Source organism: Corella eumyota, chromosome 3, assembly GCF_963082875.1.
Source record: "Corella eumyota chromosome 3, kaCorEumy4.1, whole genome shotgun sequence".
Taxonomy (NCBI): domain Eukaryota; kingdom Metazoa; phylum Chordata; class Ascidiacea; order Phlebobranchia; family Corellidae; genus Corella; species Corella eumyota.
The window spans coordinates 18,428,773-18,445,680 of record NC_137492.1 but is presented as its reverse complement, the minus strand read 5'-3'; the positions used below and the strand labels follow the sequence as shown (position 1 = coordinate 18,445,680).

General features: G+C 29.4%; 3 protein-coding genes across 4 annotated transcripts; 1 reads left to right on the top strand and 2 right to left on the bottom strand.

Moving 5' to 3' along the window:
- The first annotated feature begins 116 nt into the window (after window positions 1-116).
- Window positions 117-10,356, top strand: LOC145744791 (epidermal growth factor receptor kinase substrate 8-like). Its single transcript, XM_082562738.1, has 16 exons — window positions 117-272; window positions 394-555; window positions 682-831; window positions 948-1,143; window positions 1,491-1,585; window positions 2,120-2,341; window positions 4,100-4,323; window positions 5,322-5,502; window positions 6,377-6,522; window positions 6,856-7,025; window positions 7,408-7,607; window positions 7,869-7,959; window positions 8,595-8,780; window positions 8,911-9,065; window positions 9,381-9,559; window positions 9,703-10,356. Exons 1-15 carry the CDS (start codon window positions 117-119, stop codon window positions 9,525-9,527), a joined length of 2,481 nt encoding a protein of 826 aa, XP_082418864.1. The 3' UTR covers window positions 9,528-9,559; window positions 9,703-10,356.
- Window positions 10,357-11,107: 751 nt separating this feature from the next.
- LOC145745737 (solute carrier family 2, facilitated glucose transporter member 8-like) lies at window positions 11,108-14,299 on the bottom strand. 2 transcript variants are annotated; one of them, XM_082563890.1, is made up of 11 exons: window positions 14,204-14,299; window positions 13,789-13,957; window positions 13,460-13,576; window positions 13,270-13,359; window positions 13,073-13,172; window positions 12,759-12,919; window positions 12,376-12,564; window positions 12,206-12,308; window positions 11,808-11,960; window positions 11,542-11,738; window positions 11,108-11,301 (listed from the first exon to the last, which is right to left on the bottom strand). In XM_082563890.1, exons 1-11 carry the CDS (start codon window positions 14,269-14,271, stop codon window positions 11,149-11,151), a joined length of 1,500 nt encoding a protein of 499 aa, XP_082420016.1. In that variant the 5' UTR covers window positions 14,272-14,299; the 3' UTR covers window positions 11,108-11,148. The 2 variants fall into 2 exon arrangements, with proteins under 2 accessions (XP_082420016.1, XP_082420017.1); XM_082563891.1 differs by having other exon boundaries at window positions 11,542-11,736; window positions 11,824-11,960.
- A 955-nt stretch (window positions 14,300-15,254) lies between these two features.
- On the bottom strand, window positions 15,255-16,687 carry LOC145746069 (uncharacterized). Its single transcript, XM_082564253.1, has 4 exons — window positions 16,556-16,687; window positions 16,409-16,468; window positions 16,048-16,165; window positions 15,255-15,631 (listed from the first exon to the last, which is right to left on the bottom strand). The coding sequence occupies exons 1-4, from the start codon at window positions 16,676-16,678 to the stop codon at window positions 15,552-15,554; spliced, it is 381 nt and encodes a 126-aa protein (XP_082420379.1). The 5' UTR covers window positions 16,679-16,687; the 3' UTR covers window positions 15,255-15,551.
- Between the last annotated feature and the right edge of the window lie 221 nt (window positions 16,688-16,908).

Genomic DNA, 16,908 nt, shown 5'->3' with positions numbered 1-16,908 from the left:
GTTGCCCTGTTATTAAGTAAGCCTGTGCAATTTATAGAAATTTATATCCATAACTATTGTAAATTACCCTTTGTATTTTTTAAAACATAAATTAGGCATTAAGCGTAAAATTAAAGATGAAATCGCCTGTAGCGGCGGATCCTGAGCCTTACCTGGAGCAGAGTATTAGTTCTGGTGGCCAGGCACCTTCAGCAAAAGCGATTTTTGAACAAAGAAAGAGTTATGCTAAGGAAGCAGCAGCAATGGGAGAAATATCGGAGTACAAAGTGGAGGTAAAGTCCATACAATCTGATGTCAATAAAATTTTAAAAATGTGTTGATTTTTAACATTTTTTTTAACACCAAAATGTTTTTGTTTCTTATTTTTTTAATAATCAACTACTTTTATTCTAGCATTTGGCAACATTTGTGATGGAACGAAAAGGGGGAATGCTTACGGTAGAAGACAGCATTAGAAAGTTAAAACTTTTGGAGGCACGCGGGAAAGTTTGGACACAAGAAATATGTCTTTACGTTGATGATAAAGCAATAAAGATTTTCGACGAAGCTTCAAAAGTAACTTTATTATTACGTTGTGTTTAGCTATATAATTTTTTGTGTTAAATATAAGCTTTTCAAATATAAAAACAAGAAAGCCTTTATTGATTGTCTTCTAAAGTTGTATGTTTATGTTTTTATTAGGATGAGCTGGAACATTATCCAATTAATTCCATTCAACATGTCCAATCTGTCCTTGATGAGTGTATATATAAAAGTATTTGTGCATTGGTTATAAAAGAACAAGATCAAAGAACACCCGATATTCATCTTTTTAACTGTCCCAATATTCCAGTAAGTCATCGTAAATTTAACTTTTATAAACGTAAAACTACTGGTAGTATTTTTTAGTAAACTGTATCATTGTGAATTTTTAAAAAGTAAAGTTTTTGTTATCTTTTACACAACAGGCTGAGGTTATAGTTGCTGACATTAGCAGTGCTTTTACTGACATGAAAGTTGGAAAAAAAGGTCAAAAAATTCGCTCAGACACTTTGTCTCAGCACCGTGACGTAATAAGAGCATCTAATAGTGTATCCACAGCTACTAACCCTGTCAGTGTTCAAAAAAAGATCAAGCAATGGCAAACCACAATTGAGAATATAAGTAAGTTACATTCAAAAAAACTAGGACTATTTAAACAAAAATGTCTTCATTTTATTTTTGTAAGGATTTTTTTATTCTATTGTACTTATTGTATTGTATAAATTTTCAATGTAAAATAAATAATTTTATTGTATTTTTAACACAAAAAAAATGGTACTCTAAAATAATATAGTGGTCCTATCGAAGAATAATATTTATTTAAAACTTGAATTATTTTAATAAAAATGTATTGTATAATTTCTTTGTTTTCTTATCAAGATTTATTGGATAAACCTACAGGTCTATATTTTGTTAAAAAAAAGATTATTTTGGGTTTAAAAAAAATTTTAAATATAATTTATTATTAGATGACCCTCCATCCCCCTCTTCTCCCAGATCGTCAAACTCAAACCAACATGAAAGTTCAGCTGAGATGGTCGCATTTAAAATACACAGAGAAGTGGTAAGTTAAATATTACACAAATTTTAAATTTGATTTAAAGAAACTGTCATTTTTGAACATTATTTATTATACATTTTTCCCTTTTTTCTTGTTAATAATTTACTTTTGAAATTAAATTTAGAAAAAAATATTGGTTGACTAAATTGTTTTATTTAATAATTAGAAAATCAGAAATATAAATTTATCATTGTCCGATGTTTACTAGTTATTTATTTATTCCCATCCCATTGCTTGAATACACACTATAAAATGTACATGTGTAATTTGTATTTGGTTTCTTTTTATTTTTGTGAGCTTTATCTAAATCAGAAGCACACAATACATTCAATATAAAAAAACTTATGTGAAATTAAATTAAATGTTTTTAGTGATATTTTTTAAAGTATATTCAATTACTAAATATCACTTTTTTTACTTTTCTGTCATGCAAAACCTTTCTTAAAATAGGGTATTACTGTTGTTAAATGGGTTATACAGGACAAGAGTTGTATTTTTGTTTCAAATATATAAAAATGATCACAAACTTTTTTTCAGCAAATGCTAAACCATGCGTTAGATGATGTTGAAGTGTTTGTTTCTGGGCTCCAAAAAGCTGCAGAAGCCACCAGACAGTTAACAGTTCGATCCAAGCGGTCTTCCAGGCGGTCCTCCAAGAAGGGCAAGGGAGGGGGAGTCTTGGAGCTGAGATCTCGTCTACCTCCACAGGAAGAATTTGTTGATTGTTTTCAAAAATTTAAGTTTTGTTTTAATTTGCTGGTAAGTGTAAATTTTTGTGATAAAATACAACTAAAAACTGGCAGCATGGTGTAGTGGTAAGAACACTTGCTACACCATTATTAGGTCGTGGGTTTAATCACCACTGCTCTCATGCTGTAGCACCCTTGAGTAAGGCGCTCTAAACGGTATGAATTCCTGCTGAGCCAGCACTTAATCAGCAGCATAATTACCGGGCAACTATATTCTCGATAATATCCCAAACTGCCACAGGCAACTCGAGACTGGGTCGGAGTAACTGATGTTACTCTATGTTTAGGTCGCGCATTCAACCTTCCCACATCGAAGATAAAGATATATACAAAAAAAAGTAACAAATTGTATATATTTAAAATAAAAATTATTTAATTGTGTTTTATTAGTTAGTTTGTTTGTAAGTTTTAGCTTAATTGCAAACTTTCATATCTTTATTGAATATAATTGAAATGCTTTTCAATGTGATTAAACATTAATTAATCTTCAAGGTTTGTTTAAACAGCCAGTAGGGCGTGTTTTAGTAACTTATAAATTTTTCCAAAAAACTAAATGCCATAAATTAAAAACTTTTTGTTATTTTTTGGCAAAGTGAACATATTTATTGCTTGGGTAAGTCTTCACTGATTGACTATAAATCAATAATTTTAAATAACAATAGTTTGTTAACGTTACTGTTTCTTATATGTTCTTAAACGTTTGTTATTTTTGGCTAAGTTTAGTTTAAAGTTGTGTTAAATAAGGTTGGGTTTGTCAATATTTATTTAATAATCCAATGTTATACTCTTTGGACTGGTGGCTTTTTGATGTGTCAATTATAAAATTGATTAATGCTTTCTAAATTTTGTAAGACCAATTTTTTTGAGTGTTATTTATTGCTACTAAATTAAGTTAATTTTCCTATAACGTTAGTGTGGTTATTTTAAAAAGTTATTTTAAAACAGCAGTAGCCTATTGTATGTTAAGGTTTTAACTACTGTCTGACCCTTTTAAGAAAAATTTGACACAAGTTGATATATTTACTTTTAATTTTAAAAAAATCTTATTTCCCCTTAAAAATTTTATATAAAAAAAATTTGAAACTTTAATATAAATTTTTTAATAATTTGTAATTTTGTTATATCTATGAAATTCTAAGTTACACTTTACAAGATGTCTATTGGTTGTTGGCTAAAGTTTTGGCATCATTTTTGAATTGTTTCCATAGATTGAATGGCACTAGTATCTGTGTATTATAACTGTTCTTTAATATATATACGATCTAAAATTAATTTTCCCCACCTTTATTGATTCAATGACGTTCATTGAAATATTTGATAGTCGAGTGTCCTATTATAACTGACATAAAATATTTAATGATATTTTTCACAATATAATCGGCTGCCTTCAGTAAACAACAGCAACATGTTAAGAATGTGGTATCTCCATAACATTCAAAAGCTTTAATAAATTAAAATAGTTTTGATATTTTATTTATATAGAAAATTTTCCAGTATTTTTTACCTAAATATTTTTTAAAATTAATGTTAGTGAAATCATTATTTACGGAATAGCATTGAAATATCAATAAAAAATAAAAAGCTTTTTTTATTAAAATATTAATAAATTTAAGGTGTTCTTATATAATTAGTTGCCCAACGGTTGGGATTTTAAATTTTTAAATATGGTCGCAACTCTTAATAAATATTTGCCTGCAATAATTTACCCACGCACCACAAATGGCAGTTGTGAAGCTCCATTATATATAAATGTTTTACTTACTTTTAGGCCAAGTTGAAATCTCACATAAAGAACCCAAACGCTGTCGAACTTGTCCATTTTCTCTTCCAACCTTTGAACATGGTCGTTTTCACTTGTGGTGGCCCAGAGTTGGCACGTAATGTTGTTTGTCCTCTTTTCAGCCGAGATACGATCGAGTTTCTGCAGAACTGCACGACTTCTGATGAGGCGATGTTCTGGCGCCAGTTAGGAAACTTCTGGAATATGAGTCGGTAAATAAAAAAACCTTTTGATATTTTGTGGTACTATTAGTGGATTTTTTTAAATATGTTCTGCAAATAATTTATGTTTTAAAAGTTCGTTTTAAAAACAGGATTTTTGTTTTTTTATTTTAATAAAACTTTGTTTTTATTTATTAAAAATATGTATAATGGGCATCAAACAACAATTTTACTTGTGTTTTTTTTAAATTAAAAAATCAATTTAAAAAAAAAAACTGCCCAAATTTAACAATTTTTTTAACCACACATTTTTTCCTTATTTTTGTATGAAGATGAGTAGGTATCAAAGGTCGTAAATTGATACAATTCGTTATCACCAAACACTTAAAAACCACAAATATAAGAACAAACCAAGCGAACATTCCTTAAAACGAACATTTGATTTTAAAAAGTTAATAATTGAAAGGCTTTTGTGTTTTTTTATTGTCATAACGCAAAGTGTTAAAATGACGTTGTTTCGGCACGGGCAACTAAATGTTTGTCTACCTTCATCATACTTTTGTTAGGTAATGTTTGTACACCGTTTAAATCTTTAACTGGTGTTTGATACTGTGTTTATGCTATCATTATACATACATAATGATATGGTATAGGAAAATGCGATTTTGTTGTAGTTGTAAAATGATAAAATCAATATATATATTTTTGTATAAATTTAAGGTGAATCTAAAATTAATCTTTTTTTGAGATAAGTTGGGCAATTTGAGTTGGGTTTTACAATAAAGTCTCGTTTTGAGTATGGTAATGTGACCCTACTTGGCAATTTAAATATTAGACATAAGTGGTACTTGTGTTTAATTAGTCTCAGATGCCCTTGACTTTTATTTAATAACGTTATATTTAATAAAAAATATAATATTAAATTTACAACAACAAAAGTTAAAATTAAATTTATATAATGTTATATTTAAATTACATTTTTAAATAGTTTTACTATATTTAAAACAAAAACAAATTTTTTTTTAAATTTAAATAAAAAATTTTTTTAGAGGAGAATTTCCAAAAGAAAACTACTTTCCTCCTTACATCCCGAAGTTCAAGTCCGGATGGGAGCCACCTCCCCTTCCATCAATGGGTCTGGAGGCGCCACAGGAGCTTGCAGCTGCCGTAGCTGAACAAGCGGATCAAGTTCAAAGAGCGGAAGAGGCATGGAAAGCCGGAGGTTCTAACGTAAGTGTTTTATACATAAAAATATAAAAAAGGGATTTATATTTTATTTTCCCATCATCTTTTAAAAACTTGGCATGTAATTTACTATTCCATAACCCGAAATTGTTGGCATAATTAAGCCATGGCATTCTTTCCTTTTCCTATTACTTTTTAATGTTAGACCCTGTACTAGTGTGGGTCAAAAAATATTGGATAGAATTGTTAATTTTTTGGAAATTGGTATTCTAATTAGGGTTCAGAATTTCTATATACTCAGGCCTTTTACATGTAAAAGCATAGCATTATTTCCAAACCTTGTTTTGTTACTGCTAGAATAGGCCTATCATTAAATTCCTGTTATAATATGGTCGCAAAAAATATTTGCCTTTACAAGAGTCTTTTTAATGTTAAAGGTCTTTAATTTGGATATAAAATATATTATCCTTTTATAAATAGATAAATACATGTGCTATATAATAACTTTAAATTACTTTGAACATTGTGCCTTAGACATGTTTGTGTTTAAGTTTTTTTTAACAGATTGCTTGAAAACACTTAAAATATGTGGTGTCGACTCTTATGCGGTTTCAAGTACATAGAAAAGTACTTGAAATCTCGAAGCTTGTTAGTAAAATATTAGTCCTTTAAACTACCTTGTAGAAATTCGTGTTTTTGTACTTTGGAATTGTGTGTCTATATTTAATTTAATTAAACTCTTGAAATTCTGTAAAAAAGTCAACTCTTTGTTATATTCTAAGTTAAATTATTCTTTATGTGTTTAGTAATGTCAGTTTTACTTACTATATATGTTATATAATACTTGTTAATTTTAAATTTTTATATAAATTTAAAAAATAACTTTTTTTTCGAAATTTTTATTTTTTTTAATTTTTAGATTGAAGAAAGTTTAAAGCCACTAACACCAATACCACCACCACCCGTGTTACAAGAAGTGGAAAAACCACAGCGAAAACTAAGTCTTCAACCTCCATATGATGCTACATCTGCTTTTAAACAACATGTTGACAGCCATATTAAGAGGTAGGATAAACTGGCAGATTTGGGTAGCTGTTACATGGGTTCACCACATGAGGTCCAGGGTTGGATCCCCACGTCTTTCATGCTGTAGTTGCCTCTAAATAATGTTTTATAAACAGTACAAACTCCTGTTAAGCTAAAAAACACTTTACAAATTTACTAATAGGCAATCGGAATCAACATTATCTAAGAACAACTTAACAACAAATGTTACTCCATGTTTAGACAATAGATTTGACTATTCCACATAAAAGATAATTAAATATCAAAAAAAGTGTTAAAACTTTAAAAATCGAAACCTGTACAATGAGTAAAATTTTTTATAAAAATTTTTAGAAATATTGCTGCACAGAATGGAACGGCTCAGCCTCAAGCTCCCAGAGAATTGTGTAGAGCCATGCACGACTTTACAGCTCGCAATGAACATGAGTTATCGATTGGCATGGATGAACTTCTGGATGTTGTGGATAGAAGTAAATCGTGGTGGAAAGTGCAAAACAAGCAAGGTAGAAAAATTTGTTTTTTTGTTAAAAGTAAAATAGTACCTTGGTAATTAATTTTTTTGTTTATTATTTTTAAATTTATTTATCTTCAATGTAAAATTGTCGACTTCACCAAGTCTCAAGTTGCATTTGACAGTTTGAGATACTATAGATCCTAGTTGGCCGATAAATAAAAGCTGCTGATTAAGTATTGACTCAGCAGGAGTATATATTGTATAATCGCCTTACACAAGGGCACTACAGCATGAGAGCATTAGGAGTCGAACCCAGGGCCTTATGTAGTTAAGTCAAGTGTTCTGAGCTCTACACCCTGCTGCCAGTAAAGTAAACTTAAAACATTATTTGATTATTTTTTGTTTAAAGTTTTATTTAAAAATTACTTTAGGTAATGAAGGGTATGTGCCCCAAAATTTGGTCCTCTTGATATCAGCTGCTGGGGCAAAATCCCCCTCACCCCCTGCTTCTGCTATTCTACCCCCTCCACCCCCAATATTGGCATCACCTCCCCCAGTTGCGCATCAACAATACAATGGTCTTGGGACAGCGTATAATAATAATAACAACAACATCAACAAAGCTAGTAGAGTAAGATATCAAAATCAAACACATCTTTTAACTCATTATTTGGATCACATACTAACCCCAATTTACAGTCTAATTTTCGTAAAATGGTCGCAACTCTTAACTAATATTTTTTTTTTCTGATTAAATTGTCCACCATGCTTCATTATACAGAGAAGTAATAACTATAATGTTAAAACAAATATATTGGCATTGAATTCATTATAAAAATCATAGATATTTAAATTTTAAAACTAAACATTTTTTTTTATTAATCTTACCCAGGTACCAATGGGAATCCCCACCCCGATGTTCGAGATCCCGCCTCCCCCTGTTCTAACCCCGGAGCCCGCACCAGTCCCCAAAACACCTCCCGGTAAGTTATTTCGATGTTTATAAATAAAAAAGCCAAAAATTGCATTTTAAGAATAAGAGTTTGTTATTTATGAATTGATTAAAATTTGCAGTGGTCTAAGGTTTCTGTTTGCGATATCAATTACACTAGTTGATTGTCTCCTCCACTAGCTACGTTTTAATTGTCGTAATATGGTTAAATCTTGCAACTTATAAATACCAAAAAAAAAAAACTTGCTTATCACAAAATTTTTTTTTTTCTTAGTCTTAAAATGATATGTATAGTTTATTAAGCTTTATATTTTAAATTAGTATTTAGTTAAATTAAAATACCGGCAGCGTGGTGTAGTGGTAAAAACACTTGCTACACCACACATGAGGTCGTGGGTTCAATGCCCACTGATCTTATGCTGTAGCACCCTTGAGTAAGGTGCTATAAACGGTATGAACTCCCGCTGAGCCAGCACTTAATCAGCAGCATAATAATTACCAGGCAATTATAATTTATATTATCCCAAACTAAAGGCAACTCGAGACTGGGTTGAAGTAACTTATGTTACTCCATGTTTAGGTCATGCATTCAACCTTCCCACATCGAGGATAAAGCTACAAATAAAAAAGTTTTATTTACCAAAACTTTTCTTGTTTTTTAACTAGTCATTTATGCGGTACCAGTCAAAAAACAACTGAATAGCATCCCTGTGGAGAAAAAGGTGGAAAAGGTTATTACACCTAAAGTTCCGACTCAACCAAAACAATCGCCGGCCCATTTGCAGGAGGAACTGAGGCAAAGAGTAGAATCTCAACAAATCAATAGAAACTTTAAAATACCAAGAAAAAGTGGTAACTTTAATTTTTTTATAATTTTCGCGATTCGTGTTATTATTAGCTATTTACCTAAATTTTAGTTTTTTGTTATCACAATATTATATTTTCTTTAAAATTTTTGGTGAAAAAAATAATTTTTTTGTAGCTTCTTCAGCTAGTTTAGCCATTTCTCAAAAATCCTCACCCAATGATATCAAACACTTTCTAATTTCAAACGGGTTTTCCCAACTAACAATTGATAGTCTGGGTGTTTTAACTGGAGCTCAGATTTTCTCACTAACAAAAGATGAATTAAAAGAGGTAGGTTGTACTGTACGTACAAAGTTTGAAATTCTATATACAAAACACATATTGTATGTAGATGTAGAAATAGTTGCATTTTTTTAAAGCACCCATTTTTTTAAATGGCGAATAGAAAATAATTTTGCAATCACTGTTTTGCTAAAAATAATTTGAATGGCAAGAAAAGAAAACGGTACAAATATCAATTTTTTGTGCTTGAAAAAAAATTATACAATAACTAGATTAAATGTATATGCCAATAAAGAAAATCCATTTAGAAATATTTTTTCCGCAAAATATTGTTTTTTTTTTAATATTTTTTTACTTTTTAAGATTTGTGATGATGATGGTCCTCGAGTTCATAGCAAGCTCCTCGTCCAACAATCCCTTGAAAATGAGAGAGCAGCATCCCAGGAATCGGAGCTGGATGCTATTATGAGGAAGAGGAGACAAAATATGTCAGAAAATGGGGCAGAGTGAAATAACTTCTTCTAAATAAGAAATATCAATTGGTAATTATGATTAACAAAAAAAATAAAAATTAGAAAATTTTTGTTTTTTTAAATTCAAAAATAAAAGTTTAAAAGATTTTTTTTTTTAACTGTAATTAAATCTATTTTTACTAATAAACGAATAAATTTTGTTTTTTCTGTAGATTTTGAGGTCTGTTCTTGAAAATTTTTGTGATAATAAATTTATTTGGTGATTTATGTCCATAATACTTATTGGGTTATTTTCATCATTATCATCTTTGAATCGTCGTTTACTGTAATTGTTCTATTTTCATTCCATCGTAGTATTTTTTATATTTAAAAAAAATGTACTTTAATTTCTATACTGTAAATGTGCTTTGTCGATAAAAAAAACGTACTTATTATTCTAATCAGTGTATAAAGTTCCTGACTTTAAATATATCTTCAATTTTTTACTTTTCTAATTCCTGTGGTGTTAATTCGTTTTACTGTGCATTTGATTCAAGTGTGGTATTGGTGTTTTTTTTGGTACAATATGGTGCTAATATAACAAAATGGTTCATATATTTTTAAGCTCCCTAATTTTTGCTAATTTTTTTTTTTTTAAATTAAAGCCTTAACTATTTGTACATTTTTAAGTGATTTATATTTAAATTTCTTTGCAATTGATGTAAATTATATTATTTTTCTTATACAAAAATTGTGCCTTGATTGGTTTGTCAAATTGTTTAACCTTTACTAAATTTTCTCGTTGTACAGCCTTAGTAGTCCTTGATTTTAAGTAGCTTTTAGTTGCAATTAGTGTGTTATTCTTCAATAGCTGTAGATTTGTTCATTTGTGCACCTTTTTAATTGCCATTTAATTAGCGTTTTTGTGCTGTTAAATAAAATTATAATTACAAAAAATGGGCCTGATTAACCTAAACTTGTAAACATTTATTTCCAATAACAACCAAAAATGCATATATTGGGCTTAAGATGAGCCAAAATTAACAGGTTTGGTTAATAGTTTTAAAAAATGTGTACAAATTCTTTAAATAAAGAACAATAGACTAGTGTTATCTTTTCATTGTAGTTTTTAAATTAAGATTTTGTTTTGTTATAAAGGTATATATAAATTAATTTAGAAGGAAAAAAAATTAATAAAATTATTTTTTGGGGGAGCCCTGTAATATCACGTGACCTTTAAAACACGTGCGCGCTGTATTTACAAAATAGTAAACGTTTTGTACTAATTTACTAAAATACGACAGCATTTATTACAAAAGAAGATCTCAGAAGGCTACGTGTTAATCCTTTATGAGTTATGACTGATATGTAACTACAAAAATTGGAATTGCCATAAGGTAAGCAATCTGTTTTTAACTGTTAAAGATTTTTGTTGTAGTTTCTAAAACTATATTGCATTTTTAAAGCAAGATTGTGCGTTGTTTAAAAAACTAGAAAACTAAAATTCTTTATTATATTTTACACCTCGCTATAAATTCTTGTTTACAATCTCGTAAAAAAATAAACTTAAAAACACAACAAAGTTAAAATTAAAAACACTGTGAAAACTGAAAAAACAAAAACGATTTGTACAGTAGGTATTTTATACATTGGAAATTGTTTGTTTTAAAACAGGAGTTTTAACTCAAGGCAGTGGTCTCGCCCCTAAAAAACTTTTCTATTTCTTCTAAAGTTACCCCCTTTGTTTCGGGCATACAACACAAGGTAAAGAAAATTGATATTCCGCAATTTATTCCAAATATCCAGAACGTTCCTTGGGGTGTTAAACAAGCCTAAAATTCGTATGTTTGGATATTTAAACAATTTAACTTTTGATGTTAACTAAATTTTATAACCTTACTACATGAGGTCCTAGGTTCGATTCTTACAGCTCTTACGCTGTAGCGCCCCGGGGCCATTTTTTAAACTTTTTATTACTAGTAGGCTAAGTCGACAAAACTACTACATGTCCTAGCTTTTCCCTAAGTATATATGACTTTTGTAATTAGCAAATAGACGTGCAGTGGACTTACCAGCATGTTGCTGAATTGCAGTGTCAAAATAAACGCGAGAAACAGGTTAAAACCGGTCGCCAACCCGGCGCCACGGGATCGTGCCCGTACAGGTATAATTTCCCCGACCATAAGCCATGCTATAGGTCCGATTCCTATAGAATAGGCAGCGATAAAGGTCATCATACTTATGAGCGCCATCCAAGTAAGATTTTTCTCTATTTAAACATGGTAATAGAGAAGGTTTTTATTCGGTTTTATTGGTTAAAAGTATTTCATTTACTAACCAACGATGGTATTAACTTGTGTAGTATTGACAATAACAGGTTCATCATCAAACATCGCGTTTCCGTTTAATTCTTCTATTTGGAAATATAAACCAAAGACGAATAAACTTAACGTCATTATCACAGCGCCAACGACTATTAGAAGTTTCCGCCCTTAAAAGATTCAAAGTTAGCTATGTTTCACAAAAAAACCAGACAACTGCGAGTAAATAATTAATAGTATTGTGAATGTTGTAAAACATCAGATTTCGCTAAAAAGTCATTCAAAATATTTGTATGAAAGTTCTGAGTTTACTTTTTTTGCAATGCATTATACAAGGGAAATGCATTATACAAGCCCAACAATTTCCGTAATTAACGCGGGTTAAATATTTAGTTATATGCAATTTTAAACTTACCTGTTTTATCAATAATAAGGCACGATATAAGGGTGAAAAATACTTGGGTTCCAGCAACTAGAATAAGGGCTAAAGTCAATTCACCGCCAGTAAATCCTGCTTCCTATAAAATAAAAGAACTAAATTGTATGCATACTTAATACTTCTACAAGTTTTTGTTTTCACTTTACCTCGAATATTGACATTGCGTAAAACATCACACAATTAATCCCGCTTAGTTGTTGAAAGTACATACAAGCTAGAGATAATAATAATGGTGTTCTCAGGCCAGGATCTTTAATAATCTCCTTCCAAGTTGCTGAGGATTGTTCTGTGTTTAAATTTTCTTCTAACTCTTCGAATTCTTCTTTAATGTAGCCCTAAAATTATTCAAACTTGGTAGATAAATTTACAATAGGAAAAAACCAATATTTTCAACAACATTGTCCTTTTTTAATTAAAAAAATGTTATATATTGATAACGACTTGCAAAAAGTTTCTTTTATTTTAAATTTTATTAAAAATATATAGTTGAACACCTTGTTTGACAGTTTGCTAAATATTCAAGTTTTACCGTTTTTCCTCTGATCAATTGAAGTGATTTTCTAGCCGCTTCTGTTCTGTTTTTTAACATTAAATATCTTGGAGTCTCGGGAATGAAACATGAAAATATTGACAGCAAGGTTGGGGGTATAATAGCAGCTGCTGCTAGCCATCTCCAAGGCAAAACCGAACCTTTAAAAAATAATGGTATCCTAATTTTCTCATATTAGTAAGTTAGTAAAGCTACTTGTTCAAACCATGCAAGCAATTAAAAACTTGTCTTTAAAATGAACCACATGTCAAGGAACGATTTTCTTTAGGTATAAGTTTTTGTAAACAACCTACCTATTCCATATATAATCAGTATTCCTGTTACAATACAAAGTTGATTAGCCGAACCCAAAGCACCGCGTAATTGCGCGGTGGAAACTTCTCCAATGTAAGTCTAATAAAACAATACGAGTTGCAGATGTACATGTTGCTTGCGTAAATATTAAAATATTTAGAAATTGTATTTTTTATACAAAATCTGAAATGCTTACCGGGGCAACGCAAGATGATATTCCAAGTCCCAATCCTGTAACTATACGTCCAACGTAGAGCATCCATTTCCGATCAGCAAGCGCGATAAACTACAATATGTTACATTTTTTGTCAAAAATAAAGTGAAATTGGGAGTTTGGTAATATTTTATACAGCCTAAATATTAAAAAAAATTATTTTATATTTTACCAATAATCCAACTATATATGGCAATCCAGCAATAATCGACGTCCACTTTCTTCCGATCCACTGCATGATAAATCCAGCTGATATCCCGCCCACCACACCACCAAGCGTTATAAGTGACTGTAACATTAGAATTTTGTCATTGGTATGAAAAGAAATGTACAGTAAGTATTCTTGCATTAGTCAATCTTTATTGAAATAGTAAATCTCATGTTGTATTTCTATTGCTTTTAAGCCTTTCTGAAAAGTATTTTTAAATACACAGTGCAGCAGCAATCATTTTAAACACACATTCGATATAAACAAGGGTTTAAATATCATTTATAACTTACCCCAAACCACGAGGCTTCACCGACAGTCAGATGTAGATCGGGATTAACATCATTTTGGATCTCGGGTATCATTGGCGACGACAAGCCTAACATTGTTCCGTTAGAAAGTGGTCCGATTAAAATCACAAAAATTGACAGAAACATCACTAAGTTACTTCCCCCCACATTTCTAAATGTTAAATACGTTGTTTTGTTAGAATATTCATGTATTTTGGTCATAATCGAAAAGGTTAAAATGGTTTTAAATGTTTTAAAATAAACTGTTTACTTTAATTTCCAAATGTCACAAAAAGCCAATAATCTATTTACGCAATTGTCAATTTCATACACGGTAACAACATTAATAGCGATTATTTAATCGATTTCGTGACGTAAAAGGCCTGACGTACTCTCAAAACATAGTAAAAATACAAACCTGTGTTTAGCTGGCGATTGTACAACCAACGACTTAAGTTCGCTGGTTGAGCCACTTCGGCTTCGCATATTTTGCTCTTACGCACTTTCGTTGTTTACTCCAGACTGGATTGCATCTAGAATTAATCTTAACTTAAAACTACCTAATTCTTAAAATACGATAATACCACATTGAATGTTAATAAATTGCGAGTTATGTTTTTTTCATATTTGTAATTCTGCATTGATTTTAAATAGAAAGGATATATTCGTTTATATATCTTTGATATATTTATATTGTCTTGTATAAGCTTCTCAGCTTTTAAAATATAAAGCTGATGCATTCTTGTGCTAAGTATAATACACATTTGTGTTTTATTATTCATGTAAACCATCAAACAACAGATTAGTAATACGTATGCTAAGATGTTTTTTATTAGAAGATTAATTACTGCAATTTCCTTATACTTGCACACTGCTTGATAGCAACTTTTTTGCAGTTTCCCTGTTTCTTACCTATATAAACCTCTTACCTTCTTTCTAATTTTTACAACACACTTTTAACAGGTGTTTTTTCGAGCGCAAATATCATAAAAATTGTATACATTAATGCGGAGCGCAGGAAATACTGGTTACGGAAGCCGCAATGAGAAATAGCACAGCGAATACAATGCAAGTAAAAGGAAGTGACGTAAACGTCGAATGTTTTGTTAATATTAATCACTCGAATTAGTTGTATTTACATTTAAAAATTAAAACTTTTACTTGTTTTTGTTTTTTCGGAAAAGTAAAACCCTTGTTTTGTTATGACACATAAAAAAGGTTGTCAAAAAAAAAAAAAAAAAGGTTGTGTTTTGTTATGACACATAAAAAAGGTTGTTTTTTATAAGCAGGTTAATTAGCTTCGTTTTTTAACACTTAAAATATATAATTTATAATTAAAACAAAGTGATCATAACTTATTTTTTTAATTAAAATTGTATTTACATGCTTTAAAAATCACAGAATTGACATGCACTATAAAAACAAAAATAATTAATTTAATATGAAAATTTTACAAAAAATTTCACGGTTTTTCGTCAAGTTAAATAATTATGCAGCTAAGACTTTATGCTAATTACTCTTTATAACAAAATAAATTCCCAGAGGTTGCTTTAACATTTAAATTAAAGCAAATAAATAATTTAACTTTGTAGTTGTCATTAAAAAACCACTGTTTGCAAACCACTGAATAATTATGTTTTAACAAGCTTTACAAAGCGAATCTTGAAAAAAATAACAACAACTAAAATGTATTTAAACTAAAATAACAACTTGGTATTTTACGAAATAATGTTATTAAAAAATGTAAGCTCTAAAATATGTTTTGATTATTGGGTAATCATATAGTTGACTTCTCTTTTTGGAGGACAATGTAAAACCCGTTGTAGAAGCAAAAGAATTCCAATGTCTAAAAAAATAATTTGCCCAATCAATAAAATCGTAGTAGTTAATTGTTTCATTACAAATTGTTTGTGACAGTTTATTTGATTTTATTTAAAAATAAACAAATAACCTAATGTTGGTGACGTAAACATCATATCCATTTTTAAAAATAAAATTATTGCTTTAGTATATTTCGCTTTATTTTATTTTTGTTATACAATACTGTCAATCTCAGAACATAAATCGATTTATAATCTCTAAAATGATTTAATTTAAATAACAAATTTAATAATTTGTGCAAAAGTTCAATTCGTAAACGTAATTAAAAAATCCCCTCAAAAAATTAATAGTTTAGCTGTTCTAAATTTAACATAAAATAAGTTTAAAAATAATATAACAGTTAAAAGGCAAGTTAGCAAAATAAATTTACATATGACTTACCTTCATTTGTTTGCTCATTTTTATCCTTTATAATTGTAGACAATTGGTAACGATTATCATCCTCTCTATAATTCACAGATCTTTTTCCCATTAACCCATAAAAATGGGGCGCATGTCTCTAAATATTTTGATAAATAATATTGTTTTAATTTATTTGTTATAGGCCAGTATTAACAATATTTTATAAAGAAGGGATTTATTTTTTTTTTATTTGGTCTGAAGAATTATACTTGCGCACCAAAAAAATATTAATTTTAAAAATCAGTCAAAATTAAGTCTGTTATTGAATCATTGCTCTTTTATATAAAAAATACTTCAAGTTTTTAAATTATTTCTTAAAGTGTTAGAATATTTAATCTACCTTAAATGATTCAATCTCTTTAACACGGTTGTTGTCAAGTTCCATAAGCTCTTCTGGCAACTGTAGTTTAATATATTTATGTTAAATATTTGTTTCGACATATTATAATAGTTATATTTATTTAAAAAAAATAATTTTATACTATACCTTTGGTGATAACTTGCACAAATACTTTGCAAATAGATTGGACATTACATTGCTTGAAACTTCTTCTACAGCGTAAGTTGAAGTCACAAAAAGCACAGCCAAGCAAATAAAATATTTTGACATATTTATTCTCTTAAAATTCAGTTATAAAATTGTTAAAATATTATCGCAACCTAAAAAAACAAAACTTTACTCGGACAAATCTAACTAGTAAATATTTATATACACAATGTGGTCTTCAAACTCAATTTTTTTTTGTCTAATCCAAGTCAATATTGATTTGTTGGATTTGTTGTAGTTATTATCAGATCAGCGTAATGCACTTGACATCTCAATCTATTTTCTACAAAGAG

Excerpts from the sequence above, each read along its gene's own strand:
- LOC145744791 (XM_082562738.1), top strand. The coding sequence starts at position 117 with ATGAAATCGCCTGTAGCGGCGGATCCTGAGCCTTACCTGGAGCAGAGT. Across the intron at positions 832-947 it reads TTAACTGTCCCAATATTCCA|GCTGAGGTTATAGTTGCTGA; the intron begins GTAAGTCATCGT and ends TTTACACAACAG. Across the intron at positions 4,324-5,321 it reads AACTTCTGGAATATGAGTCG|AGGAGAATTTCCAAAAGAAA; the intron begins GTAAATAAAAAA and ends AAATTTTTTTAG.
- LOC145745737 (XM_082563890.1), bottom strand. The coding sequence starts at position 14,271 with ATGCGAAGCCGAAGTGGCTCAACCAGCGAACTTAAGTCGTTGGTTGTA. Across the intron at positions 13,958-14,203 it reads CAATCGCCAGCTAAACACAG|AAATGTGGGGGGAAGTAACT; the intron begins GTTTGTATTTTT and ends TTTAACATTTAG. Across the intron at positions 13,577-13,788 it reads GTGAAGCCTCGTGGTTTGGG|TCACTTATAACGCTTGGTGG; the intron begins GTAAGTTATAAA and ends CTAATGTTACAG.
- LOC145746069 (XM_082564253.1), bottom strand. The coding sequence starts at position 16,678 with ATGTCAAAATATTTTATTTGCTTGGCTGTGCTTTTTGTGACTTCAACT. Across the intron at positions 16,469-16,555 it reads TGTGCAAGTTATCACCAAAG|TTGCCAGAAGAGCTTATGGA; the intron begins GTATAGTATAAA and ends ATTAAACTACAG. Across the intron at positions 16,166-16,408 it reads AAGAGATTGAATCATTTAAG|AGACATGCGCCCCATTTTTA; the intron begins GTAGATTAAATA and ends CAAAATATTTAG.